General features: G+C 42.3%; 1 protein-coding gene across 5 annotated transcripts in view; it reads left to right on the top strand.

The window, feature by feature from the left end:
- LOC130905378 (versican core protein-like) overlaps nucleotides 1-18,742 on the top strand; it is a 33,139-nt gene that overhangs the window by 13,272 nt on the left and 1,125 nt on the right. For 4 of the 5 annotated variants that reach the window (XM_057818714.1, XM_057818713.1, XM_057818712.1 and 1 more), the window contains 10 exons: nucleotides 1,673-1,972; nucleotides 6,729-7,025; nucleotides 7,093-7,253; nucleotides 8,510-8,975; nucleotides 10,982-11,095; nucleotides 11,156-11,269; nucleotides 14,005-14,163; nucleotides 14,234-14,316; nucleotides 16,921-17,065; nucleotides 17,140-17,322. In XM_057818714.1, the coding sequence (XP_057674697.1) occupies nucleotides 1,673-1,972; nucleotides 6,729-7,025; nucleotides 7,093-7,253; nucleotides 8,510-8,975; nucleotides 10,982-11,095; nucleotides 11,156-11,269; nucleotides 14,005-14,163; nucleotides 14,234-14,316; nucleotides 16,921-17,065; nucleotides 17,140-17,322 (2,022 nt within the window). The other variant, XM_057818717.1, reaches the window with a different exon arrangement.

The raw sequence follows: 18,742 nt of genomic DNA, 5'->3' as shown, positions 1-18,742 counted from the left end.
TCAATTAAAAAAAAACACCAAAATAATTAAAGAATTGTCTAATTATTGTTTTTTTTATTACATACATTTTGAAAATTTCATAAGAAAAACTGAAAAGATTTTTTTAAAATTAAAAAAAAAAAAAAAATTTTTTACAAAGAATTTCAAAATGTGTTCACAAATATAAAAAAGGTTTCATTTTTTGAAAAATGTTTCATTTTTTGTAGAGACCGATCACGTCATTTTCAAAGTATTGGAATCGGCAAAAAAATATCGGCCATGCCTTTTTTTTAATATATATATATTTTTAAAAATTAAATCGTTTTCTAATTGTATTTAACATTACAGCCATAATATGTTACACTCATCCAGAGTCTTTAGTTTAGGCTTAAGGTAGGGTTATCAAATTTATCCCAATAACGGCGGTAATAAGTTTTTTTTTTTAATGTATCATGTTAAAAAATTTAACGCAATTAATGCATGCATTGCACGACCCACTCACGCATTGTGGCGCGCAATCTGTAATGGCGCCATTTTACCTGTATCGAGAGATAAAAGGCAGCATAAAATAAGTAGAGTGAATTTTGGCAGCCTTAGGAGGCTTATTTTAATTGGTTAAAGCCTGACAATCCCTCTCCCAACGATTAGCAATATCATGGGAAGCAATGTGGGGAAGCAAGGTCGCCTTTGATCTTTTTCTTAACACCTTATTTTATTTCCCAACGCAGAGAATATATATGATTTGCTAGCACTACGCACAGTCATGGTTCCACTTCCCATCATGGTTCCACTTCCCATCATGCATTGGGGCATGGCTGCAGTATCATTTACTGAAAGCTCAACAAATACACAAGATGGCAATATTTGGTCACAATATACAAAGTCACAAGTCTTTCTATCCGTGGATCCCTCTCATAGAAAGAATGTTAATAATGTAAATGCCATCTTGAGGATTTATTGTCATAATAAACAAATACAGCACTTATGTACTGTATGTTGAATGTATATATTCGTCCGAGTTTTATTCATTTTTTTCTTAATGCATTGCCAAAATGTATATGATCGGGAAAAATTATCGGGAATGATTGGAATTGAATCGGGAGCAAAAAAAACAATCGGATCGGGAAATATCGGGATCGGCAGATACTCAAACTAAAACGATCGGATCGGGAGCAAAAAAACATGATCGGAACAACCCTAATTTTTTGTGTTTCACCAAAAAATCTGAAAAAACTCCAGCGATTATCTGAACTTTTTTAGTGCTGTTTGACGACGTTAGACGTCTAGTCATGCTGCGTCCAGTCATCCTTCTGCTGTCATTTTGAATGGGTCTGTCACTAGTACATGTCTAAATCCTTTGGAAGTGCAAGGGCTGGCAGCGAATCAACATTCAGCCCTCCCACTTCAAATGTATTGGATGTCTCTCATAGTCTTTGGCAACCCACGAGTTAAGAAGACGTGGATATGATATAACTGTACTGTAAAGAAGCAGATGGTGATTTATAGAATAATTCCAAATGAGATATTTGCTATAAAAAAAAAAAAAAAAATGCTTTGAAAATCACGATTGAGCCATACTAATCTATGATTATTCAACTATCGTAATATCGGATGGTTTGTGGCAGGCCGACAGCCCCAGCGAGGACATTTTCCCGGACTGTAAGCTTAGCAAATTGTGGCCGTTTGCATTCAGGCGAGGTCTTCTACTCATCCTCCGCGGGCAGCGACAAGCTCACCCTGCAGGAGGCGGCGGCCGAGTGCGGTCGGCGTGGCGCGGCGCTGGCCTCGACCGGGCAGCTGTACGCCGCCTGGGCGGCGGGGCTGGACCGCTGCGACTACGGATGGCTGTCGGACGGCAGCGTCCGCCACCCCGTCAACGTCCCTCTGCCCCAGTGCGGGGGCGGCCAACTGGGGGTCCGCACACTCTACAAGTACTCTGACCAGACGGGCTTCCCGGACCCGTGGGACAAGCACGGAGCATACTGCTACGAAGGTGCCACCTTTTCTCATCTGGTCAGCCAGAGTTTTGATTAACTGCTTTTGCAACCAAAAGTGGGTAAAGTAGCCCAATATTTAACTCAAGTAAGAGTAGCGTTACTTCAAAATAATATTACAAAAGTACGGTTGTCGGTTGACACGCCTCTGCAACATTGTGTGGACATATGGGACAGTGCCTCTGGATTGGCGGACTGGGGTGGACCAGAGGGTGTGTTCCAATTATAGGGGGATCACACTCCTCAGCCTCCCTGGGAAGATTTACTCAGGGGTACTGGAGAGGAGGGTCTGTTGGGAAGTCGAATCTCCGATTTGGGAGGAGCAATGTGGTTTTCATCCAGGCCGCGGAACAGTGGATCAGCTCTATACCCTCAGCCGGGTTGTCGGGGGGTCTTGAAGTTCGCCCAACCAGTCTACATGTGTTTTGTGGACTTGGAGAAGGTGTTCAACCGTGTCCCCTAGGGAGTCCTGTGGGGTGTTCCGGGACTATAGGGTGTCGGAATTCCTGATACGGGAGATCCGGTCACTGTTTGACCAGTGTCAGAGTTTGGTCCGTGTAGCCGGTTCTAAGTCGGATCCATTTCCAGTGAGGGTTGGACTCCGCCAAGGCTGCCCTATGTCACTGTTTCTGTTCATAACTTTTATGGACAGAATGTCTAGGTGCAGCCGAGGCCTTGAGGGGGTCCAGTTTGGTGGCCTCAGTATTGCATCTCTGCTTTTGATGTAGTGTTGTTGGCTTCATCAAGCCATGACCTTCAAGTCTCACTGGAAAGGTTCACAGCTGAGTGTGAAGCATTCAGGATGAGAATTGGCACCTCCAAATCCAAGACCTTGGTCCTCAGTTGGGGAAAGGTGGAATTTTTCGCAGAGTCAGGGATGAGATCCTTCCTCAAGTGGAGGAGTTCAAGTATCTAGTGGTCTTGTTCACGAGTGAGGGTAGGAGAGCGGGAGATTGACCGGTAGATCCGTAGTGGTGAAGAAGGAGCTGAGCCCAAAGGCGAAGCTCTCGATTTACCAGTCGATCTACGTTCCTACCCTCACCTATGGTCATGAACTGTGGGTCGTTACCGAAAGAACAAAATCTCTGATACGAGCGGCCGAAATGAGTTTCCTCCGCAGGGTGTCCGGGCTCTCCCTTAGAGATAGGTTGAGAAGCTTGCTCATCCGGGAGGGCCGCTACTCCTCCATCTGGTTCGGATGCCTCCTGGACGCCTCCATGGAGAGGTGTTCCGGGCATGTGCCGCTGGCGGGACGACCCAGGACACCCTGGAGAGACTGTCTCTCGGCTGGCCTGGGAACACCTTGGGAGCCCGCCAGAGGAGCTGGTTGAAGTGGCTGGGGAGAGGAAAGTCAGGGCTTCCCTTCTGAACCTGCTCCCCTACCCGACCCCTGTTTAAGTGGTAATGATGGATGGATGGATTTTACTCAAGTGAATGTAATGGAGTAAATGTAACATGTTATTAGCTACCTCTGTTTTTAACACTGCAACAAAGTTGGTAGGTACAGATCAAATGTTTTGCTTTGTGCGTTAACTCACACAACTGCTAGGTGACCGTTGTGCAAAAAAATTTGCCTGTTTTAAACCAATGTTGCACCCATATCGAAATGACGTCATCGATATTGAGGGGTACTAAGAAGTAAAGTGCCGATGCTGCGACATATGCACTCTTCGAGGTTTAGTTTCCAACCACTGGTCGCCCTACGCAAGATGGCTGCCGCTACACACGGTGCTGTAAAAAAAAGAGTGCTTGTGACCGCCCCCCAAGATAATGATCGACATCCAATTGTGTGAGGTCCAATCATCCTTGCTGTGAATTGAAATTAAGTTTATCACTTGATGATGTCCAATTTATTTGAAGTGGGAAGATGGCAGCGAACGTTCATTCATTCCCTGCCAATCCTCCTGCTTCAAATGGATTGAACGTCTAGCGGCTTCAATGGCAGCCATTAATTACAGTGGGGCAAATAAGTATTTAGTCAACTACTAATTGTGCAAGTTCTCCCACTTGAAAATATTAGAGAGGCCTGTAATTGTCAACATGGATAAACCTCAACCGTGAGAGACAGAATGTGGGAAAAAAACAGAAAATCACATTGTTTGATTTTTAAAGAATTTATTTGCAAATCATGGTGGAAAATAAGTATTTGGTCAGTACCAAAAGTTCATCTCAATACTTTGTTATGTACCCTTTGTTGACAATAACAGAGGCCAAACGTTTTCTGTAACTCTTTACAAGCTTTTCACACATTGTTGCTGGTATTTCGGCCCATTCCTCCATGCAGATCTCCTCTAGAGCAGTGATGTTTTGGGGCTGTCGTTGGGCAACACGGATTTTCAACTCCCTCCACAGATTTTCTATGGGGTTGAGATCTGGAGACTGGCTAGATCACTCCAGGACCTTGAAATGCTTCTTACGACGCCACTCCTTTGTTGCCCTGGCTGTGTGTTTGGGATCATTGTCATGCTGAAAGACCCAGGGACGTCTCATCTTCAATGCCCTTGCTGATGGAAGGAGATTTTCACTCAAAATCTCTCGATACATGGCCCCATTCATTCTTTCCTTTACACAGATCAGTCGTCCTGGTCCCTTTGCAGAAAAACAGCCCCAAAGCATGATGTTTCCACCCCCATGCTTCACAGTGGGCATGGTGTTCTTCGGATGCAATTCAGTATTCTTTCTCCCCAAACATGAGAACCTGTGTTTCTACCAAAAAGTTCTATTTTGGTTTCATCTGACCATAACACATTCTCCCAGTCCTCTTCTGGATCATCCAAATGCTCTCTAGCAAACCGCAGACGGGCCTGGACGTGTACTGGCTTCAGCATGGGGACACATCTGGCAGTGCAGGATTTGAGTCCCTGGCAGCGCATTGTGTTACTGATAGTAGCCTTTGTAACTGTGGTCCCATCTCTCTGTAGGTCATTCACATTGGATCTCCCCGTGTGGTTCTGGGATTTTTGCTCACCGTTCTTGTTATCATTTTGACGCCACGGGGTGAGGACTTGCATGGAGCCACAGGTCGAGGGAGATTATCAGTGGTCTTGTATGTCTTCCATTTTCTAATAATTGCTCCCACAGTTGATTTCTTTACACCAAGCGAAGAGTGAAGAGTTACAGAAAACGTTTGGCCTCCGTTATTGCCAACAAAGGGTACATAACAAAGTATTGAGATGAACTTTTGGTATTGACCAATACTTGTTTTCCACCATGATTTGCAAATAAATTCTTTAAAAATCAAACAATGTGATTTTCTGTTTTTTTTTTTTTTTTTTTTTAACATTCTGTCTCTCATGGTTGAGGTTTACCCATGTTGACAAATACAGGCCTCTCAAATATTTTCATGTAGGAGAACTTGCACAATTGGTGGTTGACTAAATATTTATTTGCCCCACTGTAGATAATGTCAATGCATTGACTTTGTTTGGAAATTTGCCCCTACCAACATGGCCGCCCTGAGGCCATTTTGGTAGGGTCCATGTAAAGTCTTTTTATGTTCCTGCCATGAATTGAAATGAGCCTACTGTGCCAGGTCACACTACCTTACTAGTAAATGTCCAATCGTATCAGTGCAATGTCTGTATCAGATGATACAACATAACCGGGTGCCGGAATCGGTGTTAGGAGCCAAAAATTGTATTGGTGCAACACTAGTCAAAAGTGGAAGTGTGCATCCTAAATGAAAATGTGGAGGAAAAATAGCCTGCTGTGTTTGGGAGGGGAAAACCCCGATGAATTTTGCTAAGACAAACACAGTGTGCCTGTAATGGCTCCCAGCTGGAGCCGGCCCAAAGACGCGTGCGGAGCAGAACACGGCCGCCCGCCGTCACCGACCGGCTATGAATCGCTGGCGTCGTAATTGCAAACAGTCGCCGGCCGCTTCTGGTTCCGGTGGCCGAGCGCCAAAACGCTAAAGGCATGACATCATTCCGGGCCGGGCCGGGCCGGTCATTATTTGTCCTTTTACGGGCTGCGTGAACGTTGCTCAGATAGCAATGCTAATCTTTCCGTTTAAAGGAAACCTCGGACTTAAAGAGTTGTACGCTCTAATAAGCCACAATTGTTCTCTTTTACTAAAAAAAAAAACTATAATATTCAGTACATATTTTAACCTACGGAGGGCGCCATGTTTTATGTGCGTAATGGACGCTTGGTGTGATGATGTAGTTGGCCTGGATTGGGAGAATAGCTGTGCTAGCTAGCAAGTGAAGCTAGTATGATGACTGGCATGATTTTGTCACAGTTAGATTGTTTTGTTACAGAGCTGTAGGTTGACTTCCCAAAATCGTACCTGCATCCAATTCCAGCTCATCAGCAGTGTCTTGAAACCGATCCTAGGCAGGTTGCCGATATATTGACTTGCTGCTATTTGAGAGTTTGTATTCTCGGTCCCATCGTTGCTTATCTTGGTGTTGCGCACATCGGTTAAAAGCGGCAAGTACTTACTATTAATGTTTTTGTCTTTTATTACCTTTTTGCATGTGTTTCCCTCTCATACTTTAATGCATTGTGTTGTGGTTAGGGTTAAAGCAGATTGTTGACCACATTAGTCACGTAGCAACAAGGCGCTGAATGGCAACAATATTTAGCGTTGACTCTCGTCATGGCATGATTGCGCTCAGCCTGCTGGACGCAATCTTTGTTATTTTTCATTATCAGCGTGAAGGCTGCTGATAAACACTCTTGAATTGGAGCCTTGTCATTTGGCTTCTGGCCCATTTTTTTCCACTTTCTTTCTTCTTTCATCTCTTACAGCCAAGCTTCCAGAGGTGACGGCGACAAGTCCATCCAGCGTCCAGGAAACATCAAAGCCTCAAACCACACCCGCCGTCGCTCGAGATGACATCGTCGCAGAGCGTGTCACGGCGCGAGCGGCGTTGGCCGACGTCACTCCAACGCCACCTGTCGAGGACCGGAGTGTCATGCGTAAAACGGTCTCGGTTTTCAAAGAGGAAGCTCCGTTCTCAAGCACCGATCGATCGTTGGCACCACCCGGTGGCGAGTCGCCAGTCCACGTCATTGTCGTCGACGTGCAGGACAAAAATCAATCAGGTACCTCTTGATTTTCCCCAGGAATCCCAATCGGGCTCATTTGCCCCATTTCCCGCTTTCCTTTCAGTCGATCGCATCCTGCAGCTACTCAAACAGCCTGCGGGCGGCTCCGTCAACTTCCCGCGCTTCACCGACCTCTCGCGGTCGGTCGGCGAACTGGTCCACGGCAGCGGCGACGCCGAAGAATCTCCCTTGCCGACCGTCGGTTTTGTGGACAGCAAACACAAAGTAAGTCTCCGTGTTTAGCCAGAAGCGGATTTTAAGGGGGGGACCAGCCCCCCCCGGTGTCTGAAAAGTGTCATTGCATGTAATTGACTTACCTATACATATATATAAGTTGTAAACTGGGGTTGTTCCGATCATGTTTTTTTAATCCCGATCCGATCCCGATCATTTGAGTTTGAGTTGAGGATTTTTTTGCTCCCGATTCAATTCCTATCATTCCCAATAATTTTTCCCGATCATATACATTTTGGAAATGCATTAAAAAAATGAATAAAATTCGGCCGAATATATACATTCAACATACAGTACATAAGTACTGTATTTGTTTATTATGACAATAAATCCTCAAGATGGCATTTACATTATTAACATTCTTTCTGTGAGAGGGATCCACGGATAGACTTGTAATTCTTAAAGGATAAATGTGACTTTGTATATTGTGACTAAACATTGCCATCTAGTGTATTTGTTTAGCTTTCAGTAAATGATACTGTAGCCATTTAACTGTTCTGCCCAAATGCATGATGGGAAGTGCAATTATGCACCAATTGATATAGCTTCTCTGCATTGGGAAATAACATAGGGTGTTAAGAAAAAGATCAACTACTACTGTTCTTTCCCACATTGCTTTTCCCACGATATATCTAATTGTTGGGAGAGGGATTTTAAAGCTTTAGCCAATTTAAAAAAAGGCTCCAAAGACTGCCAAAATTCACTCTACTCATTATACGCTGTCTTTTAGCTCTATATATAGGTAAAATCGGTGCCATTATAGATTGAACGCGACAATGCGTGAGTGGGTCGTGCAGCGCATGCGTTAATTGCGTTAAATATCTTAACGTGATTAATTTTAAAAAATTAATTACCGCCGTTAACGCGATAAATTTGATAGCTCTACTTTGAGCCAAAACTAAAGACTCTGGATGAGTGTAAGACATTTTGTCTGTAACGTTAAATACAATTTGAAAACGATTTAAATAAAGAATATATATATATTTAAAAAAGGCATGTCCGAATTTTTTTTGCCGAATCCGATACTTTGAAAATGACGTGATCGGACTCGATCGATCGGGACATCTTTAATAATAATCCTTTGCAGAACAATAGGGCCTTCGCACCGGTTGGTGGTCGGGCCCTAAAGAACGTATTCATACGTTTTTGGGAGCAAATGAGTTCAAAAGTCTTAAATTGAACTTGCCTTCAGCTTTAGGAACCCTGGTTATATCAAAGTCATGATTTCCCGCTTCTTGTCCAATCAGGTGACTTTTGACCTGACGCTGCCCGAGGAGGCGCGAGGGGATCAGTTTGAGACCGCCGCCCCCATTCGGGTGACAGTGGAAGAGGCGCGCGTGACGTCATCAGGAGAAAAGTCCCGCACGACAGATGTTCCCCCACTAAGAACAGCCCCCGACGCGTCGCTCGACAGGACCATTGAGACAAAATTCAGGGGCACAGAGGGTTCCGCTTCCGATGAAGGTGACGCTGAGACAGAGGAGGCACCTGTGCTGTCTCCCATGATGGCCGGCGGAAGGCGAGCGGAGTCTGAAGAGGAGTGGCCGTCGGGAGAGAGGCGGGCTTCTGGAGAGTGGGCCGCTGTCATTTTACCCACAGCACTGGATCCGGTGACAATAAAAGCACCGGACCAGGGCTCCGCCCCAAGCGTGCGGGAAGACTTCACGTACTATGGCAGCGAGACGGCGGAGGCCATTTTCATCAATGGCACAGGTACAGTGCAGCAATAGACGTTCAATCCAGTTGAAGTATATATATATAAATATATATATATTAGGGGTGTCAAACGATTAAAATTTTTTTTATCGAGTTAATTACAGCGCAAAAATTAATTAATCGCAATTAATCGCAATTCAAACCATCTATAAAATATGCCATATTTTTCTGTAAATTATTGTTGGAATGGAAAGATGAGACCGAGATGGATATATACATTCAACATACGGTACATAAGGACTATTTGTTTATTATAAAAATAAATCAACAAGATGGCATTACCATTATTATAATTCTGTTAAAGCCATCCATGGATAGAAAGACTTGTAGTTCTTAAAAGATAAATAAAAATAATAAATAAAAAATATAAATAAATAAAATACATAAATATTTATAAAAATTATAGAAAATAAAAGATAATAACTAGTACAAGTTGTAGAATTTTTATATTAAAACCCCTCTTCATGTTTTCGTTTTAATAAAATTTGTAAAATTTTCAATCAAAAAATAAACTAATAGCCCGCCATTGTTGATGTCAATAATTACTTACACAATGCTATGGGTGCTGAAGCCTATAAAATCAGTCGCACCCAAGCGCCAGCAGAGGGCGGCAAAACTCCGAAAAACACAACAAGTGCACCTTTCACTTTGCAGTCCTTTTTGCTGTCCTTTCTGTTTGAACGGGGCATTTGTGCGTTAATTGCGTCAAATATTTTAACGGGATTAATTTAAAAAATTAATTACCGCTTGTTAACGCGATAATTTTGACACCCCCTAATATATATATATATATACACATTAGGGCTGTCAAACGATTAAAATTTTTAATCGAGTTAATTATAGCTTAAAAATTAATTAATCGTAATTAATCGCAATTCAAACCATCTCTAAAATATGCCATATTTTTCTGTACACTATTGTTGGAATGGAAAGATAAGACACACTATGGATATATACATTCAACATACGGTACATAAGTACCGTATTTGTTTATTATAACAATAAATCAAGATGGCATTAATATTATTAACATTCTCTTAAAGCGATCCATGGATAGAGAGACTTGTAGTTCTTAAAAGATAAATGTTAGAACAAGTTATAGAAATTTTATATTAAAACCCCTCTTAATGTTTTCGTTTTATTAAAATTTGTAAAATTTTCAATCAAAAAATAAACTAGTAGCTCACCATTGTTGATGTCAATAATTACACCATGCACACTCATGGTACTAACCCATAAAATCAGTTGGAGCCAAGCGCCAGCAGAGGGCGCCAAACACCAAAAAACAAGTAACAAGCGAACATTACATTGCTGTCATTTTAATCTGTTGGAGCAGGGCATGTGCGGTAATTGCGTCAAATATTTTATTGTGATTAATTTTAAAAAATAATTACCGCCCGTTAACGCGATAATTTTGACAGCCCTAATAAATATGTGCGTGTATATACATATATATATATATATATATATATATATATATATATATATAAAACAACAGCAAAACAAAAAAAAAACTTTTTTGTATATATAGATTTTAGTGAATGGTTTTTAAACAACAAACAACAATGACGAAGAAAAATGCTTGTCATTATTGAATGCTTCACTGAATTAATCCATTCAAATCCTCTCACCCTGCTTACTTATACACAATGAATTCCCACAGCAAATGTTTAACAAGCTAAACGATGAGTGACACATGCGACGCTTTGAAGTTTCGGCTTCCAAGCATCTCTGACAAGATCGAACCTTAACGTCTGTCAATCATTGCTAACTTTAATAAGCAACTCCAGTGCACTGCCTGACCAAGAAAAGCAGCAGGAAGGAGACTAAGTCTGGATCGGGACAGCTCATCTGTATTTATTTTTTTAATTGGAAAAAAAAATCCGCAATGGACTGAGGGTGTGAAGTTTGAAACACCAAGTAGCGAGGGATCGCTGTACTTTTGTAATAGTATTACGCTTACTTGAGTAACATTGTTGAGTACTCTTCCCACCTCTGCACAGATGATAGCCCGTGCGCCATCAGCGTGTGTGAAAATGGCGGCTCTTGCTACAAACGTGGCTCGGACAAGGTGTGCGTGTGTGCGCCTGGATACGCCGGGGAGCGCTGCCAAACTGGTGAGCCGTATCACCCCAGATATTAATTACCAAAATAATAATAAGGACACACTTTTGCAGATGTGGACGAGTGCCAGTCCAACCCGTGTCTCAATGGCGCCACCTGCCTGGACGCCGTGGCCGGCTTCTCCTGCCTGTGTCTGCCCAGCTACGACGGGGACCTGTGCGAACGAGGTCAGCGTTACTTCGACTCGCTAAAGCATCTCTTTTTTGTGAGGTGGGTCGCCGCATTTGGGGGTTTGTATCTGGGTGCTTTTCTTCTCAGCCAGCGGAGACGGCCTCCGTTTTCAGAACCTGGCTCGGCTACGGCGGCCTCTTGGGAGTCCTTCTTTTTCAAGGCCCGTCAACTCTTAAGTTTGGACATCTGCTTTAGTCTTTTTTCCCAAATCTGTCGCTAAGTGACCACACCCAACAAAAGAATGTACTACGTCTCTTCCTTGCAATACACATGATCTTTAGCAATGTCATTTGAGCAAAAAAAAAAAAACTTCTTCATTCATTTCAAATGGCACGTTCGACCAAACATTGCTTTTTCATTTCCCATCGTCACTTTCGGTAGACTATTAGGCCCAAAGAAAGAAATAAAACTGGAAGGAATTCATACACTCCTGGCCAAAAAGTATTGGCACTCCTGCAATTCTGTCAGATAATGCTCAATTTCTCCCAAAAAATGATTGCAATTACAAAAGCTTTGGTAGTAATATAATTAACTGATTTTGCTTGCAATGAAAAAACACAAAAGAGAATGGTGGTGGTGGTGGGGGGATCTTTTACACAAAACTCCATAAATGGGCCGGACAAAAGTATTGGCAACCTTTGAAAAATCATGTGATGCTTCTTATTTGTGTAATTAACAGCACCTGTTACTTACCTGTGGCACATAACAGGTGGTGGCAATAACTAAATCACACTTGCAGCCAGTTAAAATGGATTAAAGTTGACTCAACCTCTGTCTGTCCTTGTGTGTATCACATTGAGCATGGAGAAAAGAAAGACCTTCGAACTGTCTGAAGACTTGAGAAGCAAAATTGTGAGGAAGCATGGGCAATCTCAAGGCTACAAGTCCATCTCCAAAGACCTGAATGTTCCCGTGTCTACCGTGCGCAGTGTCATCAAGAAGTGTAAAGACCACGGCACTGTGGCTAACCTCCCTACATGTGGACGGAAAAGAAAAATTGATGAGATTTCAACAAAAGATTGTGACAAACAACCTCGACTAACATCCAAACAAGTTCTAGCTGTCCCGCAGTCCAAGGGTACAACAGTGTCAACCCATACTTTCCGTCGGCGTCTGAATGAAAACCGACTCTATGGTAGGATACCCAGGAAGACCCCACTTCTGAACCAGAGACAAAAAAAGCCAGGCTGGAGTTTCAATTATGAAATAAACACATGTTCAAATACATAAAGAAATGTTGAAATAAATAAATAAAAAGTGAAATAAATGTTGAAATAAATAAAAATTGAAATAAATAAAAAGTGAAAAAAATAAATGTTGAAATAAATAAAAATTGAAAAAAATAAATATGAATTAAAATAAATACAAATCAAAATAAATAGTGACATTAATAAATTAATGTTGAAATGAATATTGAAATAAAAGCACATTTAATAATTTATTTAATTGTGTATTCATTTATTTCATTTTTGCACTTCTCATCCTCCATGGGACTAGAACTAAGTACTGTTAACGCGACTTAAAGGGAAAAAAAAAAACACGACTGGAGACAGAATGGCGGACGAGACTTCCCTGTCGTAAAGTCACATGTTTCGGGTACGTTGGGTACCTTTAATTTAATATAACGAGAAAAAAAGTAATGTTACATTGTGTAAATTATGGAACATTATGCCTGGTTTTTTTTGTAATTTGACACAAAACTACATAACAATCCAACTTTTTTCCTCATAATATTAGGCAAAATTATTAGGGCTGTCAAACGATTAAAATTTTTAATCGAGTTAATCACAGCTTAAAAATGAATTAATCGTAATTAATCGCAATTCAAACCATCTATAAAATATGCCATATTTTTACCTAAATTATTGTTGGAATGGAAAGATAAGACACAAGACGGATATATACATTCAACATACTGTACACAAGTACTGCATTTGTTTATTATAACAATAAATCCACAAGATGGCGTTAACTTTATGAACATTCTTTCTGTGAAAGGGATCCACGGATAGAAAGACCTGTAGTTCTTAAAAGATAAATGTTAGTACAAGTTATAGAAATTTTATAATAAAACCCCTCTTAATGTTTTCTTTTTAATAAAATTTCTAAAATTTTCAATCAAAAAATAAACTTGTAGCCCGTCATTGTTGATGTCAATAATTACACAATGCCCACGGGTGCTGAAGCACATAAAATCAGTCGCACCCAAGCGCCAGCAGAGGACGACATAACTCCAAAAAACACAAGTAACAGGTGGACATTGCACTATACTGTCATTTTAATCTGCTTGAGCGGGGCATGTGCGTTAATTGCGTCAAATATTTTAACGTAGTTAATTTAAAAAAAATAATTACCGCACGTTAACGCGATAATTTTGACAGCCCTAATTATAACTATTCACCATGTCCTATTTTTGATCTTTTTTGGGGAGGAGGGGGGGGTCCATCATAGTCACTGATAACACCCACAAGAAATTCTCCATTTACGCCAATTGACTTTCAACTCAAGCCCACAAAAATAAAATCTCTAAAAAAAATCTCTATTGGTGGTTGCCAAAAAATCAACAAGGAAGTGACCTGGAATTTCCCTCCGAATCAACAGTAAGTTACCCAAAATCCATGGGAGTTAACTGACCAACGTAAAAGTGTTCCGCCGCAGTTACTCCGGTAACGGCAGAGTAGATGTGAGTTTCCATACAGTGGCTGAGCGTCCGTCCGTTCTTCCCCCACAGACACGGCGCAGTGCGGCCCTGGCTGGCACAAGTTCCAGTCCCACTGCTATAAACGTTTCCACCAACGGCGCACTTGGGACGCAGCCGAGCGGGAATGCCGCCTTCGCGGCGCTCGCCTGGCCAGCGTCTTGTCGCCAGAAGAGCAAGTCTTCGTCAACCGTGAGTGACGTCTGCGCGTCGGAAGTATCTCTAGCGGGGGGCTTGTGCAACTTGAACCGGCTGTTTGCAGGTCTGGGCGCCGACTACCAATGGATCGGTCTCAACGACAAGATGTTCGAGGGAGACTTCCGCTGGAGCGACGGCAATCCTTTGGTGAGTTTATTAATAGATATCACATACAGTAGAGGTGCAGTAGTTAATCAATTAGCAAATTAATCAACTGATAACCGATTCATCGTTTAGGACCTCCTTCAACTTGTCTAATTTCATGGGCTGATAAATGATACCATACATTTGTAATTTCTCGGTTGTAAATATTACCAGACCAATCAAAGTAGGACATGAAGAAAAATCATCTTTTACTTTGGAAAACAACAATTCACATTTTTGCCAATTTTTGGACATCTTCCTGTCTAAACTAGCTTTTTAATAAGGCTGCAACAACTAATCAATTGAATCGATTAATAAATGAGTTGCCAACAAATTTGATAATTGATATAGTTGAAGGAAACAGTCATCCATTTTGCATACAACTACTTACAACATGCCGAAAACAACTTCAAGCCAAATTGTGGCGGTAATTGAAACAAGTGACTCAATCTGATTAATCAATTAATGGTTTAAATAATCGCCCGATTAATCGACTATGAAAATAATTGTTAGTTGCAGCCCTAACATACAGCATAGTGAACTAGATGCCAAAAAAGTCTTAGTTGGCAAGAAATTGGATTTTTTTTTTCTAAAAAACAACTTACAGGGCACTCATTGGCTGCCATTGATGACTGGGAGGTGTGAATGAACGAAGACTGTACTGAAAGAAGATCTTGGCCCAGCCCAGGTTGATTTGGGGGATACGTCCTGGTCAGATCAGGTCATTTGGGGACATTTTGGGGACATGTCCTGGTCATATCCGGTCATTTGGGGACATTTGGCGGACATGTCCTGGTCATATCGGGTTATTTGGGGACATTTGGGGGACGTCCTGGTCATATCAGGTCATTTGGGGCACATGTCCTGGTCGTATCATGTCATTTGGGGGACATGTCCTGGTCATATCAGGTCATTTGGGGACATTTTGGGGGACTTGTCCTGGTCATATCAGGTCATTTAGGGATATTTGGGGGACATGTACTGGTCATATTAGGTCATGTCCTAGTCATATCAGGTCATGTCCTGGTCATATCAAGTCATTTAGGGACATTTGGGTGACATGTCCTAGTCATATCAGGTTATTTGGGGACATGTCCTGGTCATATCAGGTCATTTGGGGACTTTTGGGGGACATGCCCTGGTCATATCAGGTCAATGGGGGACATGTCCTGGTCATTAAATTTAGGGAACATGTCCTGGCCATATCAGGTCATTTGGAGGCATTTGAGGGGCATGTCCTGGTCATATCAGGTCATTTGGGCGCATGTCCTGGTCATATCAGGTCATTTGGGGACATTTGGGGGACATGTCCTAGTCTTATCAGGTCACTTTGGGACATTTGGGGGATTTGTGCTGGTCATATCAGGTCATTTGGGGATATTTGGGGGACATGTCCTGGTCATATCAGGTCATTTGGGGGACATGTCCTGGTCATTAAATTTAGGGGACATGTCCTGGCCATATCAAGTCATTTAGGGACATTTGGGGGACTTGTGCTGGTCATATCAGGTCATTTGGGGGACATGTCCTGGTCATATCAGATCATTTGGGGTCATTTGGGGAACATGTCCTAGTCTTATCAGGTCAATTGGGGACATTTGGGGGATTTGTGCTGGTCATATCATGAAATTTAGGGGACATGTCCTGGCCATATCAGGTCATTTGGGGGACATGTCCTGGTCATATCAGGTTATTTGGGGACATTTGGGGTACATATCCTAGTCTTATCAGGTCATTTGGGGACATTTGGGGGATTTGTGTTATATAATTTCATTCATTCAGTTTCTAGTAACATTGTAATAATGTTTAACTGTTCCTTATAATTATTTTTAAAATGTAAATTAAAAAAATACAACAATGATGAATAATTATCTCAATGAATTTTTAAAAAAATGATAATATTTAATTTTTTTTTCTAATTGCGTAAGATAGTCACTTGCCCTATAAAGGCCCTAGCTGACCACTGTCTCAAAAGATGTGGACTAGCTATTTCAAAGTATATGCTGCCTCCACCATAATGTTTTGTTATCGAATGGCACTGTCACAAAATGGACCTGGTTTGTAAAGTAAAAATGTCAGGATTTTCCATCATTATAATTCGATTAATTTGTTCCACAGCCCAAAAACCTTTGCTAAATCCTTAATAAATACTTAATAGGAACGAATCGGGTTCTAATGTGGCAGTTGTGTTTTGCATGCTGTTTCTTAATGCACCGTGTGACTGACACGAGAGAGTGAGATGCGGAAGAGTGGGAAGCTTTCATGTTCTATTGTTGCTTGTGTCAGCTACGGCGGACAGTAGCCGTGTTGTGTTGCACAAGTTCTGAAATAAATGATTAAAAACCCGACGAAGCTGGCTACGTCTTTGCCGATGTTACAATAATAATAATAATGAGAGTTGTCCTCGAGATCATAGGCATATTCCGGCCGTATTGCACCCAACGTATGTCATCATATGTCAAGACAATTGACCAGTCAAATTTGACTTCGGATGTCGAAAGGATCGTATTTCGAAGCGCTCGTATGTCGAGGTACCACTGTATTAGGACGAGCCATTAGTTGCTAGGTAGCGTGTGACGTAACGGCGTTTCAAAAATGTGTGCGCAGCTATTCGAGAACTGGCGCGCCAACCAGCCCGACAGCTTCTTCGAGTCAGGCGAGGACTGCGTGGTTCTCATCTGGCACGACGGCGGTCAGTGGAACGATGTCCCGTGCAACTACCGCCTCTCCTTCACCTGCAAGAAAGGGACCGGTAAACACAGCATGCAAAAGCCTTTCCAAAGTCACCTTTTTAATCATGCAAAGTCTTACCGCTTCCCCTGCCAGTGTGGTGTGGGCCGCCGCCCGCCGTGAAGGACGCCCACATGTTCGGTGTTCCGCGCGCCCGTTACGAGACAGGCGCTCTGATGCGCTACCGCTGTGAGCCGGGCTATATCCAAAGGCGTGACCCTACCGCACGATGCCGCCCCGACGGCCGATGGGACGTCCCCAAAATCACCTGTGTCAGCCGTGAGTACTGAACTGTGTACTGTACTATTGATATAATGAATACATACAGTGGGGCAAATAAGTATTTAGTCAACCACTAATTGTGCAAGTTCTCCCACTTGAAAATATTAAGAGGCCTGTAATTGTTAACATGGGTAAACCTCAACCATGAGAGAGAGAATGTGGGAAAAAAAACAGAAAATCAAATTGTTTGATTTTTAAAGAATTTATTTGCAAATCATGGTGGAAAATAAATATTTGGTCAATACCAAAAGTTAATCTCAATACTTTGTTATGTACCCTTTGTTGGCAATAACGGAGGCCAAACGTTTTCTGCAACTCTTCACAAGCTTTTCACACGCTGTTGCTGGTATTTTGGCCCATTCCTCCGTGCAGATCTCCTCTAGAGCAGTGATGTTTTGGGGCTGTCGTTGGGCAACACGGACTTTCAACTCCCTCCACAGATTTTCTATGGGGTTGAGATCTGGAGATTGGCTAGGCCACTCCAGGACCTTGAAATGCTTCTTACGAAGCCACTTCTTTGTTGCCCTGGCTGTGTGTTTGGGATCATTGTTTTGCCACGTCTCATCTTCAATGCCCTTGCTGATGGAAGGAGATTTTCACTCAAAATCTCTCCATTCATGGCCCCATTCATTCTTTCCTTTACACGGATCAGTCGTCCTGGTCCCTTTGCAGAAAAACAGCCCCAAAGCATGATGTTTCCACCGCCATAGTTCACAGTGGGTATGGTGTTCTTCCGATGCAATTCAGTATTCTTTCTCCTCCAAACACAATAACCTGTGTTTCTATCAAAAAGTTTTATTTTGGTTTCATCTGACCAGAACACATTCTCCCAGTCCTCTTCTGGATCATCCAAATGCTCTCTAGCCAACCGCAGACGGGCCTGGACGTGTACTTTCTTCAGCAGGGGGACACGTCTGGCAGTGCAGGATTTGAGTCCCTGGCGGTGCATTGTGTTACTGATAGTAGCCTTTGTTACTGTGGTCCCAGCTCTCTGTAGGTCATTCACACTGGATCTCCCCGTGTGGTTCTGGGAATTTTGCTCACCGTTCTTGTTATCATTTTGACGCCACGGGGTGATATCTTGCATGGAGCCCCAGATCGAGGGAGATTATCAGTGGTCTTGTATGTCTTCCATTTTCTAATAATTGCTCCCACAGTTGATTTCTTACCTTACCTTATTGCAGATTCAGTCTTCCCAGCCTGGTGCAGGTCTACAATTTTGTCTCTGGTGTCCTTTGACAGCTCTTTGGTCTTGGCCAGAGTGGAGTTTGGAGTGTGACTGACTGAGGTTGGGGACAGGTGTCTTTTGTACCGATAATGAGTTAAAACAGGTGCCATTAATACAGGTAACGAGTGGAGCCTCTTTATACCTCGTTATTAAAAGTTAGACCTCTTTGACAGCCAGAAATCTTGCTTG

Source organism: Corythoichthys intestinalis, chromosome 17 (assembly GCF_030265065.1).
Source record: "Corythoichthys intestinalis isolate RoL2023-P3 chromosome 17, ASM3026506v1, whole genome shotgun sequence".
Lineage (NCBI taxonomy): Eukaryota > Metazoa > Chordata > Actinopteri > Syngnathiformes > Syngnathidae > Corythoichthys > Corythoichthys intestinalis.
This window is presented reverse-complemented; position numbering and strand designations above follow the sequence as displayed.